The sequence below is a fragment of the Genypterus blacodes genome, unplaced genomic scaffold (assembly GCF_046128005.1).
Source record: "Genypterus blacodes isolate CSIRO-AG114 ecotype Tasmania unplaced genomic scaffold, CSIRO-AGI_Gbla_v1 ptg000073l_1, whole genome shotgun sequence".
Taxonomy (NCBI): domain Eukaryota; kingdom Metazoa; phylum Chordata; class Actinopteri; order Ophidiiformes; family Ophidiidae; genus Genypterus; species Genypterus blacodes.
The window spans coordinates 2,404,129-2,429,234 of record NW_027466883.1 but is presented as its reverse complement, the minus strand read 5'-3'; the positions used below and the strand labels follow the sequence as shown (position 1 = coordinate 2,429,234).

Here is a 25,106-nt window from a genome sequence, read left to right as displayed (position 1 = left end):
ATCAGTGGATCATAGAAAGCTGCTGTTAAAGTGGGGAAGTTTACATCCAGTTTAGTTTATCCTTACACCTTTAGCGGATTGGCGTAAAATTCTTAAGTTGTTAATTTTTCGAGACAGCAAACATTGGAAGATAATGTGATTTACACTTTCTGCCTTTGTCCCACAACTGTACACTGGTGCTGACAATGTGTGGTCACATTGGAATACTTTATTTCTCATTTCTACTTGCAGCTGTTTATCACATGATTGAGTGCAAATAAACCACAATGAAATCTCTACCTGCATCCTGTGTGTTGATTGTTGGCATAAATGATCTCATCGGGTTTAACAAAGGCAGAAATTGACCAAATACATCCACTCCAGTACTTTGGGGCTACTAGTATTTACTGTAACTTGATCCTTTCCATTCTTGGTGACCATCTTCAAATCCATTCCAGAGGTAAATATTGTTTCTTTTCTTTCATTTTTTTCTCCAAAATCTACATCTTTAATCTTCAGCACTAACAAGAAGGCTGTGATGTCATATGTGATGAATCAACTCTTTTGTTTCAGCTCCATAACACAACGTTTATATGTAATATATTTATGTAACATGCTGAAACTAGGTACATCTTACACATGATTTTGAGTCATATGTTATATTTTTGATAATATGAAATATGAACATTTACACGTGGCCTTTTGTGCAGCAGGGCGCGCGCACGCACGCACGCACGCACCTCATGTATCCCTGAGTCCTATTTATAATGAACCTCTAGCAGCGTGGAGCCCGGACGCATGCGCAGTGGCGGCTGGATTGTTGCAGACAGGGGCGGCCCGTAACCAAGCGCGCACCGACCGCACCGCGCGCACCGTCTGACAACGACGATAGCGACGGGCTCACTGACACAAGGACGGCAGCCAGCGTGTGACAACAACACACACCACACAGTGAGTAACCGCCGCAATGTCCTCACAGACTGCGCGTTTTGCATGCGTGTGTGTGTTTGTGTGTGTGTGTGTGTGGGATATACACTGAGGATATTCCCACAGACTGACAGCGCCGAGGCCTTTAGAGGAGGGGGTGGGGGGGGTTAGGAGGGGAGGGGGGCCCCCGCTTGGATCGCTGCCGCTGCGGCTTTTCAACCGAGAGACACCCTGCAAACAAGGCACATTTATTGTTCTCAGCACGCCATTGGAAACACCACATCATCACCCCCGCCCGTTGATTCTTGATGGACTTGTGCGTTTTCCCTTTGCTGCAGTCATTACTGGGGGGGGGGGGGCACATGCACGCTAGAATACAATGATCCTTATTTTGTTGCTCCTCTGGTCTGCACCCGTTTTTTGGTTTTGTTGTTGTTGTTGGTGCAGCTGAATGTTGCTTTCAACGCGTCTGCTGCGGGACGATTTGAGGTTATAATGGTGTTATTGTAGGTTAGTCGGGAGAGATGCGGGATAGGCGTGCTGATGAGGAGGTGTAATCACCATATCAGGGGGTATTAGACATGCAATAGCGGGGTTATAGTCCCGTGTTTAAGTGTGGGTGTGGGTGTGGGTGTCTGTGGGTGTGTGTGTACCTTCATAATGTGACCAGGGCCAGAACTTAGATTTAAGGAATATTGATTTGTACTACCCCCCACTCCATGCAACACCACCCCTTAGGAAATCTTGCTTAGATACAAAAAATAATGTACACACAGGTTTTTAGTTATAATTCATGTTGGTATTGTCTAAAATAATCTCATACCTCAGGCTTGTGGAGAGTCTAGTCAATGAAACTGAAAGGTGCTGCTAACTTTGCCACAACTCTTAACTGAAACAGAATTGGATATCATCTTCGTAGAGTGATATTAGGATTTTAGGAATACTGGGTTCTTGACATGCTATCACCCAATGGGATAGCAGTGTGTGTGAATCCGAGCAGGAGCCGTAATGCCGTATTTTTTTATTTATTCTGTAATGTACCTAGTTACGTTGCCAGAGTCAATGCTGGAGTGTTGGAGTGTGAGTCCCGACTGAATGTGAGTGGGGGGCAGAGGTCAACATGACAAACAAAGCAGCAGGATGAAGAAACCGAAAAAGAACAGAAAATTGGCAGGAAAGTGAACGGATATTGAGATGGCAGAGCTTCTGGCCGTCCGTGCTGACGATGGAATCAATCGTCAATACAGAAGTTTTGGCTGCCGGCATGAGACTTCACACACATCAAAATGTCACATTTTGTCTCGTCACGCGACTGAGACAGCACCCAGGAAATGTCTGACTGTGTGAAGAAACCAAATCCCGCAATGCAGGGACATTTGCGGCAACAACTTACCCGCCAATATTGCTTTAAGGGACTTTAAGGGGACTGTCCCCAGAGGTTCAGGTCTCACCAGTGGTGGCATGCATTTCCACTGCAGGGCATGAGGAGAGGTCTTACTGATCTGTTTAGACTCTGGCAGAAGGTTTCTAGTAGCAGGCCATCAAAGTAAACACAAAGGAGGCTGGAGCTGCTAGATGTGTTAAGCTGCTCACAAACGTTGTTGAGCATGTTGGCATGTTGTTGAGTTTAATCCATGGCAGGATTTCACCGCTAAAACACTGGAGATTAAAAATGAAACTAAAGACGCTGCTCTGCTCTGTGTGTTCATTTACACACAGGCCAACCAATCAAAGGCTTAGGATGTAACGTAACTATTCACCTTTTATCTACATTTTTGTACTTTCTTCACTCTAAAGTCTTTGTCTTTGTGATTTATGTCCTTATTTCAGGTCGGGGATGGCAGTGAATGTGTACGCAACATCTGTGTCCATTGACAACCTCAGCAGACATGACATGCTGGCGTGGGTCAACGACTCTTTGCATCTCACCTACACCAAGATCGAGCAGCTGTGTTCAGGTGAGGCGCCAGGCTGGATTCTCCACCGACGCCAGCCGGGATTGATCCCTGCGACGTAAAGTGTTGTGTTTGTGTGTTTGCAGGGGCAGCGTACTGCCAGTTCATGGACATGTTGTTCCCTGGCTGCATCCTCCTGAAGAAGGTCAAATTCCAAGCCAAGCTGGAGCACGAATTTATACACAACTTCAAAGTTCTACAGGCGGCTTTCAAAAGGATGAGCGTCGACAAAGTCAGAAGCCTTTTTTCTTTCCTTTTTTTCAATCACTTATCACGTCCTTATTATGTGTTTCACTCTTTATTTCCGATCATCCATCATATTGATAAACCTCTGGAGTCTGCAAGTTTACTTTAAACTGAGGTCTGACATTCATTTAATCCAAAGCTTTTTTCTTTCACAAATTAACTTCAAATGTGGAAAAAGCTTTTTTTTAAAAAAAGTATGGACATTTTTACAAAGAAGAGAATTATGACGCAGAACTTGCAACAAAGGAAAAATTGATTTAGAAACTTATTTCATCGAACGCAGCTTTTGTATTTGAAGTGACAGAAGATTTGATGTATGAAGCAGATTTGCAGATACATTGGGACGTGATAACATACTTAACAACCTTAGGCAGGCTTTATCCACCCATTTCTACATATTATGACATAATTGAGAAACATAATTGAGAGCTTATGACAGCAGCACGAGTGAGCGACGCGGAACCACGTCAACAATTCCTGTCCTTTTTCTTTCAACCCGCAGATAATTCCTGTAGAAAAGCTTGTAAAAGGGAAGTTCCAGGACAACTTTGAATTCGTGCAGTGGTTCAAGAAGTTCTTCGACGCCAACTACGACGGCAAGGATTACGACCCCATACAAGCCAGACAGGGGCAGGACGTGGCCCCTGCCCCCAACCCAGGTGATCACTTTATCCACAGACCAAAGAGACACCCAGGTAACCAAACAGTTTTGCCTTTGCTGCACGGTCTGGCTGAGCTTTTGGATTGGCTCCAAGCGCTACCTGCAAGCAAGTGGTGTGAGCAGCACGATTCACAGAATGACTGCTGTCCTCTCGGATCCATCTCACTGCCCAGCATTCACAAGACACATGACACTGTTTCAGCGTCGCCAGGTATCACCAGGTATTGGAAAGTCGATGACGCCATTTCTAATTCTAAACGACGGTAGATGATGTTAGAATCATAGAAAAACTATACGTCATCATTATGTTGCTAACAACAGTGATGGCGGCGTGAGCGGCCTCGCTATGTCTCTGTGAAAGCTCCTCGCTTGGAAATCACGGCAAACGTTCTAATCAGGCTAAACGGGCAGAATGATGCATTCGTCTCCAAAACTGTGGTTATGTGTGTTGGCATGTTTTGTCTTGGAGTTCATTTGAAACACACCGGAAGTCTCGGCTGAAGCACTTGCAGAGGTCTGGCGGGACACAGGTTTGATTAGAGTGATATTCAGCCTTTTTGTAAATATTCTGGCTTATAATTGGGCTTTTTATGATGATCCTTTAACTGACGACAGTATGGACTGGCATTCCCAATTTGTGTCCTTTCAGCGTTGTTGCACATCTGAAATGTCTCCATTCGCAAAATATCAAAGGCGCAACATTATGCTTAATAATTATGGAATGTGGAATGTGCCAAAGTATTAATATTGTGTGTATTATATACTGCGTATTATGGACTTTTTCAGAGGTCAAATCATTTATTATTAGTTTGTTTTTCAAGTGATTCATTAAATGTACCCTTCAATGATATTAACACATGTTCCATCTCACCTTTGACCTGCCTTCCGCTTTGACATTCACTCTTTAATTTCATCTCATCGTCTCATTTTACAACTATTTTCAACAACGTTTTAATGGCGATTTTGAATGTACATGTAATTAATCACTTGTTGTTGAATGTTTTCCAGAACGCATCAGTCGATTCTGTATAACCGCTGAAAACGTCCGTAATTATTCAAGTAGCACAGTCCAGACACCATGAATAATTTGCTGTATCCATTGCTGTAACTGCGCCAAAGCCAATATGAATAGTATAGATTCATTTTGTTGTTCAAATGCTGAACATGTCTGACCCCTGTCCCGCCTGTAGGACCACAGAGGACATCTCCGACAGTTCCCAAAAACATGCCAACACCGCAGCGAGTCCAACACAACACTCCAGCTCTGAGGAAGATTCCGTCTTTGTCTAGAAACGGAGGCAGCGACGCCGAAATCATGGAGCTAAATCAACAGGTGGATACGGTGACGTTACAACCGTCTCAACCTCGACTTACCAAGTATTGCAAGTGTCACCATTTCATTCTCTTCTTCCTGCTCCCAGTTGATGGAGTTGAAATTGACAGTAGACGGACTAGAGAAGGAGAGAGACTTCTACTTCAGCAAACTACGGGACATTGAGCTGATCTGCCAGGAACACGAGAGCGACACCAACCCCGTCCTCAGCAAGATCATCGACATTCTTTACGCAACAGAGGTATCCATGGACGAACTTTATGTTTTGTTTTGTTTTGTTGTGTGTTGCTCTACTACTCTACCAGAGATCAACAGGTTACTCATAAAGCAACTCTTTCATTACTGATTATAGAATATCATTCCGCAGTTACATTGGAAACATACAACGCCACCATCTTGATCAGGGATAAATCTTATTAATTATTCCATTTAATGCGCTCTTATCATGCACTTTTTAGCAGAGCTGTCTTCCTGAGCCTCCAACTGCTCCTTCAAAGACCAACCGAGCTCCGATAAATCGAAAATCCGAAAATAAGAGGAAAAAACACTTAAAGCAGCGGTGTTAACATGTAATGTAAATGTTTTGTGTGTTCCAGGAAGGCTTTGCGCCTCCAGAGGATGAAGATCTCGAAGAACAAGCTCACCTAGATCAGGACGAATACTGAGCCGCTCCTCTTCCTCCTGCCTGACATCTTCATCTTCACCTCCATCTCCATCTCCATCTCCCCCTTCCTTTTCTTTTTGTCCTCATTTGTTTGTCTCCTCTCTCTGCACGCTGTCTATAAATACCCTTGCTCTATTTCTGTCTTTTCCTTTCTTTTCTCATATGTATATCTGTTCATAACTCCACCCCCAGGCCATCTACACACTACCGCTCTGTATTGTTTGCTGCTCCTCCCGGGCCACCACTGGCACAGCGCCAAACAACAATAATGAATGACATATCCCTGTTATTTCAGCATGGCTAACGCGGAAAGCTGAGCCGAGCTGAGGCGATGACCGGCATGGAGGTTGTCATGGCATCCAGTGAATTCAAGTCTTGACAGTTTGATTTCTGAGAGAACAATGCTTCGCTCATTATGGAGTTTTATTTATTTGCCTTTGGTGCTCTGATATAATTAGAGCACAGTCAAACACCGCTCCAATGTGCCATCAGGACATTCCCAGATCACCTACAACTGTATGGAAACCAGTGACACATATTTATTTAACTTATGTTCCGTTCCGATTTACTTTCTGTAGCAACTTTGGTGCAAAACCTACTGTATCTTGATGAAAACTGAGGCCCTGTGTGTGTTTTTTTTAAGGTGCGTGCTTGAGTCGGCGTCGAGCTTTTGGTTTCTGTTCTGGTGGGTCCATGGCATGTAGAAACGCTGGAGGAAACACAGCGATGTAATGAATCGAGGCATTTTGATCAGTGCTCTGTGATTATCCACCATTGATTAGCAACATATCTGAGCATGAGAATGTTATATATTTACTGTGAATGAGCGATATTTTGTATATGTGTCTGGTGAGGAGATTTTGTCTGATGTCGCACGATGTCTGGTTATTTGCAGTTGTTTCTATTCGGCCGACATGCAGTAGCCTATATGTTTCTTCACTTCAGAGGTGGAAAGCCAACTCTGCTGACTGACAGGATGGGTGTAGATTGTAGCAGTTCTAATATTTTATTCAAAAATATAAGGGAGCCAAACACTGAATTCATGCAAATTGTCACATCACAGCTTTTTTATGTTACTTTTTACTGCTAATCACAGTGCATTTGTACTTTTTAATTTCATTGTTATGGGTTGCCCAGAAAAAGGGTGTGTGAATTCAATTTAGGAAATAAGGAAGTCGCATTAGGGGTCTGTGACCAGTTCAGGATGATGCTGGTCGTCATTAGCATCCAGTTAAAGCAAACCTTGTCCTTCCCCAGCTGTTTTTACTTTGCTAACTGGCTGACATCTGCTCTGGAACATGCATTCATGGATCATGTTTACATTTACAGAACACTCATCTTTTGAGTTTTGAGTAAATAAACAGTTGTGAAAGAAATGTTGTTGTCATTTTTATCTTGTGATAACTCAAAATATGCATTTGGAGTTGCAGGAAAGGTCTGCGAGGCATCTTCACAACAACTTATCTTATACTTCCACTAACAACTCCTTGGGATCAATACCATCTCATGAACCAGCAAGTGACTAGAAGTCAGTAACTTTTCCACGTAAAATTGCGACTTCTGCTGGAAAGTGATAGTAGCACCCTGTTGGATAATGAACTACTTTGTGTTCAGATCGGTATTATGTTGTTTCTGTTTGTGTCCTATCTGTTTCTGTAGCTTCAAGTATTCTAAAACCCCTTAATCCATAATGTGTTACTATCCCACTGAAAATATTTTGATCGTACCGACTAGCAGCTTATGAAGTTTAGATATTATACCTTTTGACGAAGAACTGACAGTAATTATGTTTAATTCCACTAGAGGGCAACACAGCACTGTACTTGCATGAGCGGAAGTGAAGGTTTGTCTCACATATATTGTCAATTGACTTCGGTCAGAGCCATTTCACGTGTGGAGTAGAGCATAACAACGCTTCAAACGTGTATAAGAACATACAGTACAACTACGTCGTATAACTACTATTTCTATATGAATGAAAAATCCACCTACACGCAACAACGGGGGATTAGCTCAAATGGTAGAGCGCTCGCTTAGCATGCGAGAGGTAGCGGGATCGATGCCCGCATCCTCCAATAACTTTTCCATGCGTCAATATTTTTGTAGTTTCCTTTTACATAATATTGTGATTTCTTCCGTGATTTTGCATTTTTGCGTGACTCTCTAGTTACATGGATTTTACGTTTTTGTTTTCTCCCCCGGAAATCATACAGCCAGTCGTGATTGTTTTGATTGAGGAGAGTTTCATTTTAGATGCATGAAAAGTTGAAAACATAAAAGACATATTCCATTTACATAAGTGTTCGAGCCCATTTTGATTTGTTTTGTCACTTAGTTAGTTAGTTAGTTCGTTGTTTTGTTGTTTCACCACTAGGGAGAGGTGTGACGCTGTCAGGTAGCCAGGGGTCAATATAATCAGGAGGTTACTTAGTACAGCTGTAGCGGACTTGGATGGACGAACTGTGTGGACCGCGTGGTAAAGATTGTTAAGGAATATTACGTTTTCCTTTCGTATATAATTTGGAAAAATACTTGACACAGAAACGTAGATGTTAGTTTGATTTGGATTGTAAATAATAAACTGCCTTTGTTTTGGAGACTGGAAATTCCATTGTTATTGCAGGCGTCAGAAAGCAGAATGTACAAGTCTGCAACCGCGGTGGCCCTTTTTACATAGGCAAAGGGGTCATGACATAAGTATGGAACACCTTTACTCATTATGTCAAGCAGACACACTCTTGTGTTGCCTTGGTGTAACATGATACAGTGTCATTAATTATTTAAGAATAAGGCCATTCCTAAAAGTTTAGGAATTTAAATTTAAAAAATGTATGATCCATGAAAGAACTACTGGCTAAGAATGTAAATCTTGTTGCCTTTATCTCACTTTGGAAGGATCTACAGATGGATACAAAGGTGTATATATGTCAGTTTATTCACAAATTCCAAATCAGACAAAGTGCACACTGTTGACAAAGCGTATTCATAATCAATCAGCACAAATAATCACAGTCTTATCTTGGAACAACAAGAATAATTCAAACCAAACATGTCAAAATGTCTAAACAGGTGTTCTGCAACACCAACTTGCAATTTCAGTGATAACATGTCAATATGTTACTATGTTTAAGTATTAATGATGGGAACAAAATAGCTGGAGCTCTAGAGATACAATCAAGACAAGTTTTGTCAAATAGCATAAAAGCAACAAAAAAGATGAACTTCCTGGTGAACTGATTCCTTTACAGCAAAATGAAGCACATCTCAAGCTCCCAACATCTTCTTCACCATGTATCCAGGCGTGTTGTACAAGAAAAGACCCAGGATGGCCAGCAGCAGGAGAGCGGTGACGATCTTGATGGTCAGCCACCTGTACTGGTTACACACCAGGTTCTTTACAGCTTTGAGGGGAATGAGGAACCACAGGAGGGCAATATCTGGACGGCTGGTGGAATAAAAGGCGAGTTAGATGGTGCAAAAAGCAGTTAATCTAAATTTTCAAATGTATTTATTGAAGACAAGAATTTGAATTGCGATTGAATTCTGACAAAATTGGAAGAAACAGGTCTGGTTTGAGTTTGTTCTTGATTTTTCAGTGATATGATAAGACAGCCCTTTACATTGTTATATTTCTGTTCTGCTCTTAATATTCTTCATAGTGTTTGAATCATATGCTTATTGCTTGTATTGAGATTGTAAATGACGAATGAGGTGTTTCCTATTTTGGTTATTCGTCTCTAAAAGGGCACAGATGACAGGACTACAGAACAATGCCATGGATCAAAGGTCAGTTTATTCACAAATTCAAAGTATCATACACAGTCCAACTGCTTCCTGTTGACCAAGACATACAAATGTAACAAGCCAACAAAGCATTGTTCAAGCAAGAAAATCTAAATTCCAAATTCAACCTAACAAGGCTAAAAATGCCTGGATTATTTTTTTACCAGTTGAAATCTTTTGTGTCCAATTGGTGAGGAATTGATGATGTCATAGGTGAGCGATGCACACTGATTGACTTTAATGGGAATAATTTCACAGCATTTCAAGAGAAGGCAAAACTGCAGTACCATTCTATATCACACATATATTGAGATGTGCATACATGAACATAACAATAAACAAATATTTTGATGGATTCACTCAAGATGTAATTTAAAATTTTTGTCTCATCAAATGGCAAAAAAGTGCAAATACATTCCCAACACAATAAGTCACAGAACTGAACTGAAATGAATTCACGGAGCGTACACTCAAGCTCCCAACATCTTCTTCACCATGTACCCAGGCATGTTGTACAAGAAAAGACCCAGGATGGCCAGCAGCAGGAGAGCGGTGACGATCTTGATGGTCAGCCACCTGTACTGGTCACACACCAGGTGCTTTGCAGCTTTGAAAGGAATTAGGAACCACAGGAGGGCAATATCTGGACGGCTGGTGGAGTACAGAGATCAAACAATGAGTGAGATGAGACACTCTTTAAGGTACAAACCCCAATCCCCTAAAAGGTTGAAAATGCCAAAAAAAAACAGAAATGAACAGAATTTTCAAACAGTGATTTGAAAATTCTCTTCTTCCCCCCGATAGTTAATTGAAGACAGTACAAATGTAAGATAATTCATGTTTTATCTGATCAACTTTATTGCTTTTTGTAAATAGTAAGGCTGGGAATGTTGAGGAATAGTCAACAAAACATTCCACAGCTTTAATGGGTAAGAGGTGATGTAATCATGACTGGGTATTAAAAGAGCGTACACCAGTGGAAGAATGGTTCACCAATTTGCGGAAGACCGTGTGAGCAAATATACCAACAGTTTAAGAACATTTCTCTACGCAGGACTGCATGGGTAACTCGCACATCTGTGAAGGCACCATTACTGCTGAGGCGTACATAGGCGTTATGTTACTCTACACATACAAACACAAATGCAATGATACATTTTTGTACAGGTGAGCAGGAGGAGCAAAATCACTTCACAACATAAAAATATCATAAAAAGATAAAATGCATCCATTTAACCTAATCTAATCTAATCTAATAATAATAATTATAATAAAGTCGTTTTGCTATTCCAATGGTGCAAGTACACTCTGTTGCTGCGGCGATGGAGAAAGCTGGTAGTAGTGCCTCTTTCACTTGTTGCTTGTTGAGGTTTGTCCTTCTTCTAAACCAACAGAGAAAATCGGAAGATCTTCCAGCTCTTCTTCATCTTCTTCTTCTTCTTCCTTTTCTTCTTCTTCTTCAGCTGTCCGACAAAATTTGCCTTGTGCATCATTTCCACGTTTTCTTTCAATTTTTCCATTTTTCCATTATTGATCCGTCATAGCCATAGAAAGTGTAGGCCGAAGCTGTTAGGAGCACATTGAGTCTTCTTCTGGTTTCCACTGTACAATCTGAGCCTCTATTTGGGTGCTGATGAGAGGTGGACATGTTGCCTCTGTCTTCCGTCTCTATTGGACGCTGTAGTCTTTCTTCAGTAAGTTGCTCTTAGCTTGGATTGCATTTTATTGATTCTGTAACAAATCCTCTTCCGGATCACATTCAGATTTTACTGTGATGCGTTCGCCCCTATTTTATAGCTCAGAATGTAGAATAAACAAAATCACCTTCACTGTATATCTGTGTGTGAAGTGTGTGAAAGAGGGGAGAAGAGAGATTGCAAGTGATGTGTTAGCGGCGGAGTCGTCTCTCGGTTTGTTTTGTTTTTGTACGGTCCGTTTGATCAAGCGACCACAAAGATTGTTCTCAGTGCATTTACAAAGATTCCTGTGTCATACATGCAAATAGGACAAATCAAGACCTCAGTTGAGTAATCATACTGGTAACATTTAACTTGGATAGTCCAGTGGTGAATGTTGTCACTACCAATCTGAGGTCAGTGTGGTAGAGTATTGTGAAAAGTAGACGAAGAATAACGGTTGACCACATTTAGTCAGAGTTGACAGTCAACACTGGAATTTCCAATGCAATACCATGTTACCATCTGTCATCTTCAGTAGAATATGCCTTCAGAAAACTCCGCAAACAGTTTGAGCGTTGTCTTGCATTTTCGTTTTTGCCGCACGGTCTCATAAAATCTGTATTTTTCATTTAAAACATGATAGGGGAAACGGAAGATGAGAGGGCAGGGGAAGAAAAAAGCAGAAGTCACGCGGTTACTGAAACGTCTGGAACCTTCTGCAGAGGTGTCCGAGTAAACATCTCATGCCCCCAGCATTTTCTTGACCATGTAACCGGGCATGCTGTAGAGGAAAAGAGCCAGCATGGCCAGCGTCAGCAGGGCAGAGACTATCTTGATGGTCAGCCACTTGTACTGGTTGCACACCAAGTGTTTAATGGCTTTGAATGGAGTGAGGAACCACAGAAGGCTGGTGTCTGGACGGCTGGAAGGACAGAAAGACACACTTTACCAGGCAATGTAGATTATTGAACTGTAGCTGTTTGTAAGCCAAATGTAAATATAATATAAGTAAATCTAGCTGAAATGACTGAAACTAACCAATGGCAATGTAGGGAAACAGAATATTTTAAGTACTTAGAGGTGATACTGCGGAGAAATGCATAACAGATATGAGGAAAGAGCAACTTACCATGCAAAGGGAGATGATCGTAGGGATATGTCCAGAACTTGGTTGGAGGAAATTCATGTCTTTCTTCAATTCTTTGTATTGATTATTATTGTTAAGTGGGTTATTGTAATTTATTCAGGAATTAAATTTTATGCCTTTTTATGTGACACATTTAAGTTGCGGTCATGGTGGATTTAAGATTCTATTTATTCACTCATTTATGAAGATTTATAATGGTTTTAGTTTTTAGATTCGTAAGTGTTAATATTGTAATCTGTTGTTTTTTTAAGGACTTGAAAAAATGAAGTAAAACTGGACCTGGACTTGCAGTAGTGCCTGCGTGTGTCTGTGTGTGAATTGTGAAAGTGCACATGTATGGTGTGTCTGTGTGTGCAAATGTGGACAGAAAGATGAAAAGCTCCGTCATACTTGGGTTTCTCCAGAGGATCTGGTTCGTTGCGTCCTTCTCCAGCGGGGCTTTTCTCCGCCTCCTCTCCTGTCAAAAGGTGCAGCTCTGCTTCCACTTTCCCCTAAACAGACAAATGATAGGACTTTCATTTAACCTTTGTTGGACAATCCTTGGGCGATAGATTTCACCCTGAGGCGATGTCAAAAATATTGTTCATACTAAAAAGGGAGGAAGCTTTCCTTGATCCACCCCTCTGCTGCTAATCAGCTCAGCTTTGGACCACAATGAACAACTTAAATTGGTGTAATTGTGATATGATTCATCATTCCCTACACAAACATCATGGCAGATTGTGTGAAACAAAACAATGTAGCTCCGCCCTGAGCCTCATCACTTACCGTCAGTTCAAACTCATCATCTTCTTCATTTCTGGCCACAAATGGCCACCAGCCTTTGATCCTCTTCTGTTTGAAGATGGAAACCAAAGGCATCTCTCCTTCGTTTGTCACCATTTCAATGGTGCACTGCTTGGGCGTCTTAGCACCGCGGGGGAAGCGGTTCAGGTCCAATTCGATTGCACCTATGATGAAGCAGACGGAGACGTTCATTATTCTAAATCCTTATATAAAATGAAATCAGCGTGTAAAAGTAATATTTGGCAAAACAAATCTCATTTTACTTAGTACCATTTAACTAACTTGTGCCTTAAATTCTGTGTATAGAATTGCTCATGATTGATAACAGTAAAACAATGGACCACTGCACCTAAGAAGTCGTCAGCAGAAAAATGATCAGCGTCCCAGACTTGAAGATTAAGACGAGCTGGGATCTTGTACTCGGTCTCATCCCAAGCAAACATGGACTCTTTTTTTGAAATCACTATCTTCTCCTCGGCCATGAGGTAGTCAAAGGGATACACGTAGCGCCAGTTGAAGTTGCCCTCTCCAGTGATGGAGTGATAGTGGACATCGGTGTCTTGCTTGTCCTCCTGCTGTCCCTTGAGCCACCTATAAGAGAGTTGGAGCGTCTTAAAACCAAATTGCACTGTGATATCTCACAGAATCTCCACGTGTGCTGAATTTAAAAACATTAAAAGCATCAATAAGCCTGTGATTACCCTCTCACGAATATATCACTCGACTTCTCCCCGGTGAAGATATCGTCATCCTCTAGGACGACTTCATCAGTGTTCCAAATGATCACTCTCAGTTCAAACCTGCAGACAAGCAAACGAAGACTTACTGTCTATGATGCAAACCTTATCAATATCCTCATTTACGATTTAAATGATCCTTGGATTTACCTACATTCAATTACAATTTGATAGACAAGAACTCTAGTTTCACAAAAAAAACGGAAGCAAAACCTCCTCACATATTTGAATTTCAGATAAACATGTAAAAGGTTGTCCAGTCAGGTGTCTCAACCTGACTGGACAGAGGACATACTTCTTTGGTTTCCTTGGTGCAATGTCGAGGGCAGGACCAGGAGCAGTCATGTCCTTAGGGAACATGTCCACCCACATCTCAATCCTCCCCTAAAGAGAAGTGAACACAATCCAGATTCCAGTCAATTTTGCCCGATTGTAGATAGCTGGAGTTCATCTGGTGCGTTCACACTGATGACGTACTTGTTCAATCCCGGGTTTATCAGGGTGCAGCAGAGGTCTGGTCTCCACATGTTCTGGGACCAGTTTGCAGCCCACCCGAGGGATTTCCTCCCAGTGCTTCAGCACCGTCAGGGCCAGATGTTCATCGGTCTGCTTCTTCAAACCTGAACCCAAACATTACCAAATAACCTCATGTTCATCATCAGCATCATCCGCACTGCTTCATCTGACCTTTTCACATCCAGAGCATTCTAGAGTATGTAGACTATACTCTGTTGAACAATAACACAAGCGGTCTGATAAATGTTTAGTTTGATCCGTAGGAGGGTTAAAATGATCCATGCTTACCATTTTCATCCTCTATTTCGGTGGGAGCCATGAAGACACGGTTCTCCACCTTCACTCTTCCACTGGGGCCATAGTGAGGCCCATCCAGTTTTCCCTCCTTGCACAGCTTAGCCAGGATGTGAGTGGGTTTCATCGGGTCCCTCCATACATTGTAACCGTGGCTACAGGAAAACCAAAAGCCGTTTCAGTTGGAAAATAAAGCAATGACAACAAAATGGCCAACGCCTCCCTTATAGAAGGAAATAGCAGTACTTGACTCTTACATGGCATAGTTAGAGGTGATACCACATGTGGCTCTGTGTTTGCTGAAGAAGCGGTTTTCAAGGTCAACTTTAGTTTCTCCAATTAGATCATCGGTTCCCACCAGATCCCAGTCATAGATTGATACTGCTAGTGTGGAATCCATTGGGAATGTGGCCTCCACGTCAAAGGATCTGATAAAGTAAAAGAAGAGCGATTAAAACAAATACAATGTTACATCATTTGATATAGTATCTAGTGGACTGCAAGGAGAAATGAGAAGCACTCACTTTCCAAACAAAGGGTTGAGTTGCTTTGAGATGTAGTTCTCTTTGTCTTTGATCTCTGTCTTTCCCAGTCTGATTGCAATGTAAGGGTCTGCTTTCCCATTAATGTCCGCCGGGTGCAGATCAGTCGCCTACCAAAACATAATAACTTCAGGACTAACTCCCCCATAGAATCAGAATTTGCCCTATACGAGCTTCAACTATTACAAATCAGTGTGAGTGTAGAACATGTGACCGACCCTGATGACGTAGATGCGGACGAGGACATTAATTGGGTCATTGTGAGGAATGTTCTGGAACATTCCCATGTTGGAGTCAAAGTTCATCTCTCTGGACGCATCATCTGACACCTTGTACATGCACAGCGAGCCCTGGAAAACACACAATGACACAAAGGGGTAACATGTATACCTGTTTACCAGATAAAAGCTTGCAGGTGTGTCTCATGTTTGCTCTTACTTTGAATTTTCCAACAATCCTGTCCTCATCCAGCACATTTTGGTCGTCGTCATCTCCGCCCTTTCCCCTGAACAGGTTAAAACTGTGCAGCCAATCTTCAAAGTTGTCAAAGTCACTCTCCAGTTCCTTAGGATACACCTTGTTTGGTGAGACATGAAAGTTAGTATTTATTATTGACCACCCTTTTTAGTAAACCAAACATGTAATAATTTCTCCAGGGCTATGTGACATCGCTACCTTCAGCTCATCCAGTTTTGGCTTCTTCCTCTCGAACGGATCAGCCGCTGGCCTCTTCTTCTTTCCTTTCCCTTTCTTGGTGCCTTTCACAGGAGAGTCATCGGGTTTGATGTCTGAGTTACAGGTTAGCGTTGGGGGGAGGGGGGCAGCAGAAAGGAGAGGAGCAGAGCACGCGACATGAAATCCACATGAAAGTTGCCAAAACAACTGCCTCTGCATACAGCAGGCATACCATTGAACTGTATACTTCTGAAGTATGCAGTTCAGTAGGGATACTTGGCAGTGGGACTGGGTCCTCCAGGCAGGCAGCAGGACAGCAGCGCGTTTTTGCTGTTCTGTCATTATCATCCACCTTTCAACAACATCAGATCAGATTAGACTGCACAGATCAAATATGTAGTACACGCAGTACAACCGTATCTGCTCTTAAATTTTTACTCCTCTATAAACTGATGATGCTCTGCAGACTGGTTAGAACAGCACCAAGTCAATTATTGTAATTCTGATTTATATCAAGTTACCAGTTTATTAGGTATCCCAATTGTAAGGTAATTCGTTCTGCGCACTTTGTTTTGTTTTGTTTCTATTTGACAACTTTCATGGCAAGCATATGGCTAATATGCAGGTGAAAGACAAAAAGCAACAGGCCCACGTATTTGGAATTTGGATTCATGTCAGCTTCTACACGGAGGCTTTCTGAGGCTACGAGACTTGCATAGGTTCACTTTGCACTGGAAGAGAACAACATCAGAGTTAGTGAGGTAGTGATCAAAAAACAAACGTGCAACAAGATGGCCAATAAAGTGTGTGTGTGTGTGTGTATCATAAAAGAAGGAAATATTACTTCACACACTTGTTTAGCTGAGACTTCACAGATACAGATTTTTTCTGAATTTTTCACAATGAAAGAAATACTGAGGACGCGAAAGCATCATGATCCCAATTTGACGACTGTTTGAGGTCTCATCTGGTTTTACCTCCATCTGCGAGGTCCACGTCGTCCTTGTCCTCCGAATCTGACAAAGCTGCTTCTTGAGCTTTGAGAATCTGTAATGATCAAGAGCAGAACGTGCATGAAGATGGGGGTTAATCCGCCTACTATACACCAAAAGGGGCCAGCCTGTGTTAAATGAAGACGACCACGTTTTCCTGTTTCTTACCTCCATCAGAGTTTCAATGGAGGCGAAATACTTGGACCACCAGTCCAACATGCTCTCGTCGAGTTCCTCCTCTTCAATCTCCTCACCCTTCTTCCTCTTCTTCTTTTTTCCCTTTCCATCCTTTTCGTCATCCTTTGAAAGAGGAAGAATGAAACATCTTGTCAACAAGGCTTTGAATGATTTAGGCAACATCGACTTTCTTTTTTAAAATTTATTTTATAATGTCAAGCATGTTTGCATCATACGGACCTCCACTTTGACCACAGCATCTGAGCCCTACAAGCAAAACCAGGTTACAAGTGAAATAATGTGAAAATAATGCAGAAATAACAACATTTTTCATAATTATATACCAGTGTTCAGCAGTATACAGAATTATCAATACTTACACAATCCAGCTTGACCACAGTGTCCATCTTCTTAAAGTTGGGCTCTGACTCCATGCTGACAACAATAATTTCCTCTGACAGACACATATTTGTCAATGAATCAAAGACGGCCAGGAAAATATTGAACAAAAGTTGTGATGTTTAGCTTCTGTGCTCAAAAGTATCACAGCTCCAGGTTTCAGTTTAAGTTATAGTTTACCTGTAGTGGACCAGTTGTTGGCCTGCTTGTCTGTTGGTCTGTAGATGAACTTGCGCAGGCTGGTGACAGCGTGGTTACCAACCAGGGTGTAGCGACCAAAAGCCCTGCAGTCCACCACCCGAATGTTGAGCGGTGGGTGAAGCAACTCGTTTTCAGGCAAATCCTGAAGCACACAAACCGTACTCAGTTTGATTGCAAAGTGTAAAGATAACGATAATCAAACTAGTAGATGGATTTGATCATGAATTACCACTTCAAACGACTTCACAAGAGTGCTGAAGTTGGGGTTTTTCCTGTAATTGGGGATGAGCGCAGACTGCACTCCCTTGCCAGCACACTCGATGTCCACACGAGGCCGGTCCACCTGGGCCAAATTCACCCTCTTCAAGTCCCTCAAGCCCCAGAACAACACCTGAAAGATGGAGAGAGTCACTTCATTTTAAAATTTGTTTAGATCAGTGTCCAAACCTTGTTATTAATTTTTAAACACCTGGTACTTGTATAGTCAAATCAGGTCCTAACCTCAATCCTGTACTTGCTGAGCACTGGCCTGATTCCCAGCGGCACAGGCAGGATTGGGCCACGATCCATATCTGTGGGACCATCTATCGGAGGCAGATCAGCTTTCCCATTAGGTCCGATCTAAAAACAAACAAAGCACGCATGTAAAGCGTATAAACTTTTGCTTTCAGTATGTTCAAAAGTGAACCGTAGTCATGTAAAACGGTAAGCTTACAAATGTTACAGACTGACCTGGAGCAGCTCAAAGGCCGCCAGCATTTCACCAGCGGCGCAGTTTCCACGGTAGATCTGGTAATATTCCAGCTGTGGAGGAAAGCGCGGGGGGCCATAGTGCTCATCGGCCATCTTGACAACAGGCTTGGCAAAAGTTCTGCCCATGAAATCAGCTTTACCCTGGCAGGTGGATAGAACACAAGAGGAGGTTATGAATTTGAAACGTCCCGAATGAATTCTGGTGAGAGAATGTGAAAGAATGGTCCTTTTTTGGCCCAACATCTCCAATGCATCAGTGCTCACGTAACAGGGTCTTTATCAAATCATGTCATAGAAGAGGCTTGTTCATAGTGTCATCACTGATCATTTGATTTGTTTTAATAACAGGGAGAAACATGGCTAAAGAGGCACATGTTTCTAGACGACAATTAATGAAAACAGTAGAGACAAAAAGAAAACAAAGTAGGATACATTAAATAACCAGTGAACTGCAAAACAGGCATGTTTATGTAATCATTAACTGTTACTGATCAATGCTTAAAAATCCATCTGCTAAATCCATCCAAGTCTCAAATCCAAGTCTCTCTTGCAGTTAGTGGTTATGAGGAGTCTAATTTTTCTGTTGGCCACATACAAAAAGCACAAAATGTCTCTTAAAGGAATGCAACAGGCATAAGTCGATCAGAACGTGACCATCCATCCTTGTGAATTCTTTTGAACATCCATTGATTCATATCTTATTCCTCTTGCATGCCTTTGAATATGAAGTACAATATACTCTGCACGCAGTACAGTGCCTCTATAATACTTCAAACCATCAGACTCCACACTCTACTTATCCAAAGGGCCATCCAAAACAACGGGGTTATTGACAGGAGCAAATGTAAAAATGACAGTCAGCAAAAGCATTGTTTTTGCTAATGGCACATTAACATAACTGTACATCTTAAAAACACCTCAAGAAACACAATCTTTTTAAACTTGACAACACGCCTAAATCATTCTAACTCATTAGTGTTTGAGTGATGTGTTTAGCCGCGGAAGGTCAGACAGAGTCTTCAATTATTTGCACGATGGGAACGGAAATCTAAGCTGTGTGAAGGCGCTCGTTCCCATTAACTGAAAAGGAGGACAAAGACGCACCTTAATCAAAAAGCACCCTTACCACTGTGTCTTGATCATAGATTTCAATGACAACAATAGGAGGGTCGTCTCTCAGCTCAGTGGCCTCTCCAAACAACTCGACGTTCTCAATCACCAGCAGCTGGTCCCATGTAGGGCAGAGGGTCTCAGCCAGTACCTGGTAGAATAATGCCAGGAAAAAAATCAAAATAAGCTACATGATCTGCTATGTAGTCAATTATATTAGACAAACGGCTCATTTTGGCAAAAGGCTCTCACCTCAGTGACTTGGCTTTGTGTTGAGAAAAACACTCTTGCAAAGGGATCAGACAGGCCTGTGCTGTCTGCAGCAAACAGGCTGCGCGCTTGGTACATGTGGACCCTCAGCTGGAAGATCTGCTTCACTGTAGACGCATAGACACACAGTCCATAACTCACACTGATGAATATTTAAAGACATACAGATGTTATAAATAATGGGGTCACCATTCTGTATCTACAAGATGGCGGGTGACGTGTTCACTGTGCTCAGCTCTTTTCCATAAGGTGTTTCATCCTGTTAATGTGTGTGTGTGACTGTTTGAAGTAGATACTGATAATGAGATGGCGCTTGTGTCACTCACTCATGTAGGTGAGGCTGATGGGAGGAGAGGGTGGCAGGCCAGGTCCCCTTGACAGTTTATTTTCCTCAAACCCATTGGGCAGACCGTTCATATAGTCTTTGCGCTGCCTGGTCAGACCCAGCCACAGATAAATCTCTATCTTTGCCTGCACCGTCCAGCCGGCTGGACCAAATCCTTTCTTACCGGGGATCTGGTAGTGTACAGGGAAACAAGTACAATTACAAAAAAAACAACAATTATTTGGTCACGGATACACAACCTGGAGGTTAGCGGAGTAAACTCACCCTCAAGAAGAGCGTTTTGACTTTGCCACAGTCCTTCCCCTTCTCCTCCTCCACATTAGAGAAGAGGATGTCTTTGGAGGGGACGCGTGCATAAGCAATACGTTTCCCATTACTGATCATCCATATGAACACATCAGGAACACTGTGCTGAGGCTGCAGTACAAAACAATCGTCATATTTAACATTTGTATAGAGCAAGCATGTACAGTATACAGTAGACAAAACAGGTATCTATCTTACCTCATCAGCCAGGAAGCGCAGCTTCTGGAGGAAGTTGTGAGCCAGTTTGATTTTATCTCTCACTGTGCTCTTTTTCACCTGTGTCCTCATGGCCTTTGCCTGCTGGCCTATGGCCTCCTAATAGCAGAAACAGTCCAGCGTTTAAAGTACAAATATTTAATAACACGCAGAAGAAAATCACAGATCCTTTTTTTCTTTACTAACATACCACTTCAGCCATGCACAGCTTCAGTCTCTCCCTGTCGAGTTTGGTCCTGCCAGACTGATTCTGATCCTTGTTTGCCAGCGAAAGAAACTGACTGAAAGAGCCAGAACCAGTCAGTGAGAAAATCCGAGGGGATTCTTCCGCTGAATGTGAAGGCAATCTACCAACCTGCATCCCTGGCTGAGTTCCTCAAGGACCCCCCTCAGCCTGCGCTCAGGGTAGGTCTTCTCTGTCTTGATGATCTCTTGCACGTCATTGAGGCCATCCTCCTAATGTGAGTCATGATTATTTCAGCAAGAATCATATTAAACCATCCACAACAACTAGTAAAGCGTTTGACTTGCCAGTTTATCTGCAGTGTTGTCAATAATGTTGGCGTTGTACAGCCTCCTCCTCTGGTCTTGCCACCAGCTCTTGATGTAGATGCAAGGCTTTCTATCAAAATACGGCAGGTGGAAATAGTTTCTGTAGGTACAAATGAAAGAAAGGATCACGTTGGCTGTAATAACCTCGGTTGTTAAAAGTGGGAAAGTATTTTGTATCATCATTGGTGAGGATGTTGTGATTATTCCTCTGACCGGTCAGTGATCACAGGTTTCATGGGAGGAGTAGTAGCCACTGAAGTCAGGTCTCCGTCATCGTCCATCTCTTCTTCACTGGAGTGCTGTATTAAGTCAGATTCCTCTTCATCGCCGTCACCCTTCTTTCCCCTCGTTTTTGACATGATAACACCGTCGTTCTCATTTCCATAGTAACCTGGCAATCAGCAGCTATGTTAATAGCCACGCCATAAAATGTGTTGTTCCTACACTTAAGCATTTGTGATTAAGAACAGGAACAACTGGACTCTATGTAGTCCTGACTGATTTTCCACCGCATTGTGTGAAAAAACAAGAACATTTGATAATTAATGGAAAATACCTATGGTGACCTCAAAGTTGATGGGTTTGTCACCAATCTTTCTGTCAACCATTGTGGCCTCCAGGAATGACCCGAAAAGGAAGAATTCGTCCACCTTCCCCGCTGCAGTCTGTGAAACGGGCAAAGACGCATTAGTATTGAGACTAGATATGCGGCTAGAACACACTCGGGTACACAAACGTTTGACAACTGTTGAACTACATTTTCATATTGTATGTATGTAGTTTTCCTGACAATCTTATAATACACGTTGTGTCACAGTCATGGCTCAATGGGAGTTGAAAATGCAAGCCCCCTGGTTTACGGCCCCTCTATCCTCAATTGAATTTGTTGTGTGACTTACATTGTCAGTCAACAAAAAGGAAGCCACATTATTGCAACAGTGTATTAATAATGCAGCAGGAGGCCCAAATAAAGACAATTAATAATTCACAAAAACCACACCACAAAAACCAGCAGGGGGTGAACAATGGGCCTGCTCTGCATGGCTGCCCATCCAGGCATGGACCCACCTCGGATATGTTGGGCACTCCCTCCACCTGCACATCTGTGGAGTTGGGAGCGTCGGGAGAGGAGGGGTCCAGGATCTCTACGCCAAGGCTGATGAGCAGGCGAGCCCTGAAAGACACCCCTTCTCCCAGCCCGTCGTTTAGCTCCTGGTACTCGTCCATCAGGCTGTAGGTGCGGGTGGAGCCGTACATGTTGACCCAGGCAGGACCCAGTGTGGGAAGGAATCCTGAGAGGGCCATCGTTTGAAAGATGTTATTTACAGCTGCACTGAGTAGATGTGATTACAAGTGAAAATGACTTCAATATCATGTTGGGATGCTTCCAAAAACAGCAAAAACAACCATCATTATTATAAATCACCTTTGTCCCCGTCGTTGGAAATCTTCCTTAGGTCCAGGAAGTGTGTTCCAATGGCCACATCATTTACTTTATCTGAGTCACGGAGCTGGAGCTTCATGCGCTTGCACAGCGGTGGAAACATCTCAGTGAAAACAATTTGCTCATTCCAGATTGGCTCGTAGCAGCTCTTCTGAACAGATGTTTTCCCCTGTAAATGTGGGTCACAATTGCATTTACATCGATTCGGCATTTAGCGTTGAAACTTGAAAGGAGTTTGCCAGAAATCCAAATTATTTCAAGGTGTTGAAAGAAAAAGCATCCCTCATACATAAGCTGACATATTTGAACTGATATTTGGTGACCTCATTCCATGAAAACGAGACGCGTTAACATCTTATATCGCTTACCTTCTGCCCAGCAAACAGCACTTGGACATAAGGATCAACCAGGTCCTTATTTTCCCCAATGAAAGCCTTCTTGACATTGGCCATGATGCTAGTGTTCATTCTTGGCAGTCCCTCTGCTCTGTAGATCTTCAGGTAGTAGCGAGCCCACTGTCGCTCTGCGGGAACCCCCTCTGGGATCAACAGATTGCTGAAACATACATGGAAAATTGACAAAATTGAAAATCAATAACATAAGTGTACATCTTTTCCTAATTTTTAAATTTTCAAGATTAAATGAAGTTTTATTTACCCCTCTATGTCATCGTCATCTGCTTCGGTGGCCTTGTGTGGAGTTTTTAGATTGTCTCCTTTGGCCACAACTGCCACATCACATTTAATATAGCCTTTGCACCCTGCTGTGATATCATCGGGGTCCGACAGCAGAGCCCACTTGTGGTAAAACTGATGCTCTGCAAGACAGCGGAGAAAACAAATCCAGCATCCAGATATGAACGCGTCAGTCCTGTCACCATGCATGCATGTTTAATCATAAGGTCAATTCTTCTTATTGATTCTTTACCTGGCTGGGTGTATATTGTGCCAACGTCCAATTTAAAAGATCCCACCAGTGTTCCACTACGCAGCAGGTTTTTAGAGTGGATCACCTAAAGGTTGGTCGAGAAAATGAAGATTAAGAACCTGTGCACCATTAAAAACGCTATACAACATCAAACATGCTGTGGGAATAAGCATGTATATCTAAATGCTACCTGTCAATCAACTTACAGAGAGTTTCAGGATTTTGTCAAACATAACGTCTGGAGGGACATGGAAGTCGAACACAAAGTACTGGAAAACAAAGAAGACAGTTAATATTTCAAAACATGCTGTTCAAATGTAGTTCTATTGTGCCATGGTTCATACTGTTTTTGTTCTACTCACCTCATTGTAGTATGGACAGTTGGTGGATTCTTTCATTGAGGTGTATTTTTTATCATCTCCGATCTCCACACACACCATTGGATCCATGTTCAATCCCACCAACTGTCTGGCCTCAATCACTGTCACGCTGATCTGTAAGGACAAGATGAAGTGATTGACTCATTTGCTGACTGGCTTACTGAATGACTGACTCATAAGAGAATTAAACAGCAGAAAGCTAAACAGCCAAAGATATTAACTTAATCTCTCCCTTACTTGGTAATCCATTGGTCTTCCAGAACTGGGCTCCATCTTAATGTCTGGCTTTGATCTGCACAATAACGGCACACCAGAGATCATTGTGGTTATAGCAGTGAGGCTTATGTTTGGTAGGACTTACAGCTAATGCAGACATGCATGCGGATGCTTTATGATTGTTAGAGATGTGGAGTAACACAACCAAGCTTGCCTCTTATTTGATACATTGGTGGTGACGGCTGTAACTGAGGCCAGTGAGATGGTATCAGGGTCTGGAGCTCTACCCATGAACATGCCATCACGATCCAGATTCTCTGTCTCCAAAATAGCAGGCTCATCTGGACATCATATGAAAGACACACAATGCACTGTAGAAAGCCTGCAACTGCATTTCTGTCTCCTGTGTGATTAATAATCTCACGTGAAAACACATTTTCCACTTTCAACTATACTAGGATCCGTTCATTAAACTACTGTGTAAGAGGTCAAGTAACGGCTGCATTTGTGTTTTTAAAGAAGGGGAAAAAACTTTTGATTTAACAAAATGTGCTCTAGCGGCCTGAAATGGAACTACATGACAGTAATGTAAACCAACATGAGTTTGTAATGTCAGCCAGCATTTCCTAACTTCTTTGACCGCATTTGGTGTCACCCGCCTTTACTACTGTTACCTCCGTGCTTGTCCTCCTTATGTCCTCGGTGCTTACTGCGCTTCATGGCTCAAGGCAGTTTGTGTGCTCTGCAAAGGAAGTTCATGGTGATCGTTCAGCAATTTTTGTAGAAAAAGGATCTGCATTTTCTGAGGAAAGATGTTTTTCTGTCTCTGCGTTTCAACTCTAAGGCAAAACCATACGATGCCAGTTTTTCTTGCCTTCAGGAAATGCTTATAA

General features: G+C 42.4%; 2 protein-coding genes and 1 non-coding gene across 3 annotated transcripts; 2 read left to right on the top strand and 1 right to left on the bottom strand.

Moving 5' to 3' along the window:
* Positions 1–842: 842 nt before the first annotated feature.
* mapre3a (microtubule-associated protein, RP/EB family, member 3a) lies at positions 843–5,802 on the top strand. The gene is made up of 7 exons (XM_076157638.1): positions 843–930; positions 2,737–2,864; positions 2,948–3,093; positions 3,610–3,766; positions 4,959–5,101; positions 5,190–5,342; positions 5,698–5,802. Exons 2-7 carry the CDS (start codon positions 2,744–2,746, stop codon positions 5,764–5,766), a joined length of 789 nt encoding a protein of 262 aa, XP_076013753.1. The 5' UTR covers positions 843–930; positions 2,737–2,743; the 3' UTR covers positions 5,767–5,802.
* A 1,965-nt stretch (positions 5,803–7,767) lies between these two features.
* trnaa-agc (transfer RNA alanine (anticodon AGC)) lies at positions 7,768–7,840 on the top strand. The gene has a single exon. It is a non-coding gene; the product is annotated as a tRNA-Ala (tRNA).
* A 4,128-nt stretch (positions 7,841–11,968) lies between these two features.
* LOC143006173 (otoferlin-like) lies at positions 11,969–24,933 on the bottom strand. The gene is made up of 41 exons (XM_076157511.1): positions 24,888–24,933; positions 24,428–24,554; positions 24,235–24,289; positions 23,980–24,111; positions 23,824–23,886; positions 23,618–23,702; positions 23,348–23,507; positions 23,059–23,245; positions 22,673–22,859; positions 22,315–22,538; positions 21,803–21,911; positions 21,460–21,637; positions 21,226–21,346; positions 21,050–21,150; positions 20,885–20,975; positions 20,677–20,793; positions 20,437–20,589; positions 20,153–20,342; positions 19,809–19,933; positions 19,573–19,707; positions 18,426–18,587; positions 18,195–18,314; positions 17,923–18,084; positions 17,673–17,835; positions 17,474–17,547; positions 17,334–17,360; positions 17,085–17,216; positions 16,902–16,971; positions 15,925–16,037; positions 15,688–15,825; positions 15,468–15,599; positions 15,232–15,359; positions 14,965–15,135; positions 14,702–14,862; positions 14,375–14,517; positions 14,193–14,281; positions 13,862–13,960; positions 13,510–13,751; positions 13,143–13,324; positions 12,765–12,865; positions 11,969–12,149 (listed from the first exon to the last, which is right to left on the bottom strand). Exons 1-41 carry the CDS (start codon positions 24,931–24,933, stop codon positions 11,969–11,971), a joined length of 5,376 nt encoding a protein of 1,791 aa, XP_076013626.1.
* Between the last annotated feature and the right edge of the window lie 173 nt (positions 24,934–25,106).

Coding starts and splice junctions, on each gene's coding strand:
- mapre3a (XM_076157638.1), top strand. CDS start 2,744: ATGGCAGTGAATGTGTACGCAACATCTGTGTCCATTGACAACCTCAGC. Junction 3,767..4,958: donor GGCCCCTGCCCCCAACCCAG/GTGATCACTTTA, acceptor TCCCGCCTGTAG/GACCACAGAGGACATCTCCG. Junction 5,343..5,697: donor ACATTCTTTACGCAACAGAG/GTATCCATGGAC, acceptor TGTGTGTTCCAG/GAAGGCTTTGCGCCTCCAGA.
- LOC143006173 (XM_076157511.1), bottom strand. CDS start 24,933: ATGAAGCGCAGTAAGCACCGAGGACATAAGGAGGACAAGCACGGAG. Junction 23,703..23,823: donor ACAAAATCCTGAAACTCTCT/GTAAGTTGATTG, acceptor ACCAACCTTTAG/GTGATCCACTCTAAAAACCT. Junction 21,638..21,802: donor CAACTTTGAGGTCACCATAG/GTATTTTCCATT, acceptor GCTGATTGCCAG/GTTACTATGGAAATGAGAAC.